This window comes from Montipora foliosa, chromosome 9 (assembly GCF_036669935.1).
Source record: "Montipora foliosa isolate CH-2021 chromosome 9, ASM3666993v2, whole genome shotgun sequence".
Taxonomy (NCBI): Eukaryota; Metazoa; Cnidaria; class Anthozoa; order Scleractinia; family Acroporidae; genus Montipora; species Montipora foliosa.
The window spans coordinates 47,218,576-47,223,575 of record NC_090877.1 but is presented as its reverse complement, the minus strand read 5'-3'; the positions used below and the strand labels follow the sequence as shown (position 1 = coordinate 47,223,575).

At 39.0% G+C, this 5,000-nt stretch overlaps 1 protein-coding gene across 1 annotated transcript in view; it reads right to left on the bottom strand.

Moving 5' to 3' along the window:
* Positions 1–5,000, bottom strand: part of LOC137971903 (endothelin-converting enzyme homolog) — a 23,398-nt gene that overhangs the window by 15,703 nt on the left and 2,695 nt on the right. Inside the window, exon 3 of the mRNA XM_068818644.1 lies at positions 591–617. Coding sequence (XP_068674745.1) covers positions 591–617 — 27 coding nt within the window. The remainder of the gene's footprint in view (positions 1–590; positions 618–5,000) is intronic.

Below are 5,000 nucleotides of genomic sequence, written 5' to 3'. Positions count from 1 at the left end.
CTTTAGGCCAGATAAATTTCTTATCACATCGACTCCACCCCGGGATCGCATCGCGATTGTTGACACTTAACCTTCATAGCTTGATGGCGATCATATTACATTATGCACTCTCATTGACCAAGTGTTTAAAATTGTGCAGTGAGAGTGGAGACAAAGGAAATTCCAATTTTTTCATTGGTTAGCTTAGTTGCGAACAATTAAATATTGAACCGGTAGTAAAATGGCAGATGTGGCGCGGCCGGTCGCTAAAATGAGTGTCTTTGTTTAATTAAAACTGTGATATTACTTATTGCTTCTTTCTCTTCGACACGAAGGGACTCATTCTCTAAGTTGAGGCCACTCAAAGCTTCACAAGGAGACTTCGAATCTAATGCTTCGGAGCGACGCCATGTTTAATTTAGTGCTATCACGACCCATATTGAACTCCGGAAGTCTTAGAATCCTCTGTCTTCATAAGGCCCCGCCGGCTAGGAAAATGGGATTAATCCTTTGGAACGAGAATGATACTGTTTTATTAATGCTGAAAGGCAGAAATAGATATCATCCCTGTCAAAGAAAAAACATTGAAAATGTAAACAGCAGTGTCATACCTGTTTTATGGCTCGGACTAGAAGTGCCTGAAATAATTTTTAAAAAAGAGAGAATTCAAAATTAAAATTCTGAAAATATTGCAGAACCCAAAGGGACGTAAAGGCAAATCTTAAATTTCTTGCCGACCGGCCTAACAATCAGTTTGCAGGACAGACTAGAGCAGTGGCTAGGCCCAGCTAGGAGCCGGTCTAGAATGGAGAAGTAGGACGCCTCCTTCCCTCCAGTAGTCTGGGTGCTCAACTTGGGCAAGTGACAGGACACCCTGAGCCTCCCCTGCCGGGGTTATTGCGTGTATGCCCATCAATCTGGTGAATACCCATAGGTGGTGCTTCCTGCATTATTCTCTTGTTAGAGGAAGAAGCTACTGACGCTGCAAGCTTGTGTCATAAAACTGGGGTGAAGTGAGGATCTCATCCCAGCTCGGTCCACAGTATTCACTAGAGGGGAAGCGACCCTCGTGAATTATAAGCTTTGTTAGACAAGTGAGTGATATCTCTAAAAGGTTATCCAATTTTTTTTTTCGTGCAGAAATGCATGTCCTCCCATCTCGTTTCAACCTTCACTGTTAAATAAAAAAACCGTTGATTGTATATACATCACTGACATACGTAGCCTTCGAGACAAGCGCATTTCCGGTTTGTCGTACTTTCCAAGGTAAGACCATCCTCGGAGACCCAGGGGCAGATCGCGGAGGCAAGGGAAAGTCAAAACGGGCGAAAGAAGATGGCGACGAAGAAAAACATAGTAGGGCGAGAAGAGCCCCTGGGGACAAGTTCTTACCAGACCAGTTCCAAACAGCAGAGGTAATCCTCAATTCTGATTGGTGCCGGAAATTCTTTGTGTTTTTCTGGCCAATCAGAGGTCAGCAAGCCGTTAAGTCGTTTCGTGTCTTCTTACACGGAAATCATTTGATCGCCATACTCGCCTTGGTTTTGCTCGAGGAGAAAAGTCTCAATCACAGCACAAAATACATATACAGGGAATCGTTCGGAATATCGGCGGAGAAATACGCTGGACCTTTCGCAGGTATTGGTACAGTAGCGTATTTCCAAGTGTGCGAAATTTGTTTAAAGATGACCTCACCGATTCACCTAATAAAATAGCAGCGATTACTTTTGATCTGACAATTATTTTCATTGTCCCCTTATCCTGGTCGAGGTATTTCTAGAAATCTTACATGAATTGCGGTGGCAATAACTTTTGCTAATCTCGAGAAATTCTTGATCGCACGGGTCACACGCAGCACGACTTTATTTCAATGCGCGCCAAATTAAGTTCAATGCAACGCTATCGAGCTCGTGTTCTCTTCACGATATTGTTCACGATGAGCCAACCGAAAGAAACAGTTCAGTCATGCCTGTTGTCGAGTGCGTCCTTACGTTTTTGTTAACAAACAGAGACAGCAAAACCTTTATGGTAAATTTTTGAGAATATTTGAAGAGGTTAAATTTCTATCAAACTTAAAGGTCCAGGCAGATGATGGTCTTTCTGGTGCATTGTGCGACACTTGTCACAAAAGGCTGGAATCAATCTGGAAAAAAAAAGGTCTTCATTTGCCATTTCAGCAAAGCACTTGTTGAAAAGGAGACATCCCCTTTATCCTTTGACACCGAGGCAAGATGCAGAAACTGCTTGTCACAGTGACATGGAAAAAGGTTATAGAATTCCCTTTGAAAATGTACCAATTAAGCCAATTCCACCATCCTCGGTGATGTATTGTCCTGGTGAGTCAAAAAATCACCATGAGGAAAGCACCCAAACACCAAAATCAAGTTGCCACTGCTTTCCAAAATCAAGTAAAGGAATATCTGTCAAGGTATACACAATTGCAATAATTCTGTATACATACACACACTGTATGTTGATGTAGAAACACATGTTTTATTACACTGACAGTGTACTAGAAAATGAAATTTGCCATTGTTATAATGGCATATCCTTAAGTTTCAAGTTTTTCGCAAATTACTTAGTTTAACTTTTTACAAAAGATGCCATATCCTTATCCTTTAGGAGGCTCAGAACAGATGTTCCGCCAAGTGCTCCGGCTTATTGTCACACATGCCACCTGAGCCGCTCTAGAGGATCATTAATGAATCAAGATTAATACAACCAGAAATAGTTTGTTAGATTTGGTCAGGTTTATCTCAAAAGTTCGTCTAGCGTCGTTCCCTGATTTGTTTGGAAACAAGTGAGAAGCGTTATTTTGCATTCTTCCAGTGGAATTTTTTTCATCTTTCAGCTTTTTCTTAAATATTTCAAATTCTTCTTCAGTTTATAGTTCTTTCTCACATCATGTGCTGGGTCACAGAATTATGATATGGTTTCAAAATCTAAAAAACAAAATACTGCTCACTGAATTGGTTTTGAGATACTTTTCAAGCAACAAGTTATAGAGGGCCTTTGAGCAGCACTGTACCATTAGCATAGCAGCAGTTGGGACCCAGCAAACACCCTTTAAAACATTGCCTTGCAATAGTATTACACAGGTATGAAGCTGTAGCCCTTTTGTAAAGATTGGAGTAATCTTTTTCCCATTCCTTAAACTGAGAAAATAATTTCTCTTTTCATCAGTGACCACATTTCTGTCATTCTGTGGAGTGCTCTTTACCTCTTCAACAATTGTCTATCTAGATTAATGCTGCAGTGACATTTTGCATTTTGCCTGAGTATAAAATTTATGCTGATTTCAAAACCCAAGCAGCTGGATACAGTTGAACAACAACAATAATAGTAATAATAATAATAATAATAATAATAACGATAATAATAATAATAATAATAATAATAATAATAATAATAATAATAATTATTATTATTATTATTATCATTATCATTATCATTAATATCATTGTTGTCGTTGTTCAACATACTTGTACTATAGAATGAGTATGCTGTTTCCTTCTTTCTGTGGGAAATATGAAAATAGTACATAAATCAGTTACTAATGGTTCATTTTTTGAGGTTCTATTTTGTTTCCCTAAACTGAAATATTGTGCCACTTTTTCTGATGTGTCCAATAACGCTGACAAATTAATAAAAAATATTGAACGAATGTGAAATAATTATTATAAGTTGTCACATTTTTGGGATCTTTGATGTAAAGAGAAATATCAAGGTTAAGATTTTATATTTGCAGAGGTACAACTCAGATTATGTACTACATGAATCCAAACTCGTTTTACTATTGGAGAAGATTTCTTTCAGCATTGTTTTAGAAACCTCAGGACTCCGTTGTTGTTATTACTGTCGAACACACAGCACACTTTTGTATGAAAATATGAAATAGCAAACAAAATTTTCCTTAGAGCAAAATTAATGTTGCTTGAGAACATTAATGACAACCCAACTTACGGTGCTCATAAAATATTCACAATCTCTTTCCTGTGTTCTTTACAACTGTCTTTAATCTTTTTTCACGTTCAGATTATTGTCCATTATCCAAGTAAAATTGTCTCAAAGGAATTGCCAGCACATTTGCACAGCCTGGGTATTGCCCTTTGCAAGGCTATTAAAGAACTCATCAGCTGTTACTTTGGCAGCATTCAGAAGCAAAGGTTTTCTCTGGAGATCAGCAAAATTTCAGCCACAGCAATTGATGCAAGAAATCTAGAAATACCTCGACTAAAAAAAGGAGATCAAAAGTAATCGCTGCTATTTTATTAGGTGAATCGGTGAGGTCATCTTTAAACAAATTTCGCACACTTGGAAATACGCTACTGTACCAATACCTGTGAAAGGTCCAGCGTATTTCTCCGCCGATATTCCGAACGATTCCCTGTACATATATTTTGTGCTGTGATTGAGACTTTTCTCCTCGAGCAAAACCTTGCCAAACGAACCAAGGCGAGTATGGCGATCAAGTGATTTCCGTGTAAGAAGACACGAAACGACTTCACGGCCTGCTGACCTCTGATTGGCCAGAAAAACACAAAGAATTTCTGGCACCAATCAGAATTGAGGATTACCTCTGCTGTTTGGAACTGGTCTGGTAAGAACTTGTCCCCAGGGGCTCTTCTCGCCCTACTATGTTTTTCTTCGTCGCCATCTTCTTTCGCCCGTTTTGACTTTCCCTTGTCTCCGCGATCTGCCCCTGGGTCTCCGAGGATGAGGTAAGACAAGCGACAACGCCGTAAGTGTTTTCTGTCAGGCAGGCTATGGCATACCTTTTTAGTGGCTTGGACTCAAAAAAAAAAAAAGAAAGAATTTAAATATTGCAGTACCAGCAGGAAAATAAAATGTAAAAAAACAGTCAGGATATCAGTTCAGTGAAATATTGGAAAGCAATCATTAAGAAATGTGCGGCCTTAGTGATGTAAAGGATATTGAGTATTAATTAAGTCGGATAGGACTTCGCTTCTTGGTTAGAGTAAAATTGACTCATTGTAAACTGGGTCAGCTATAGATACCTT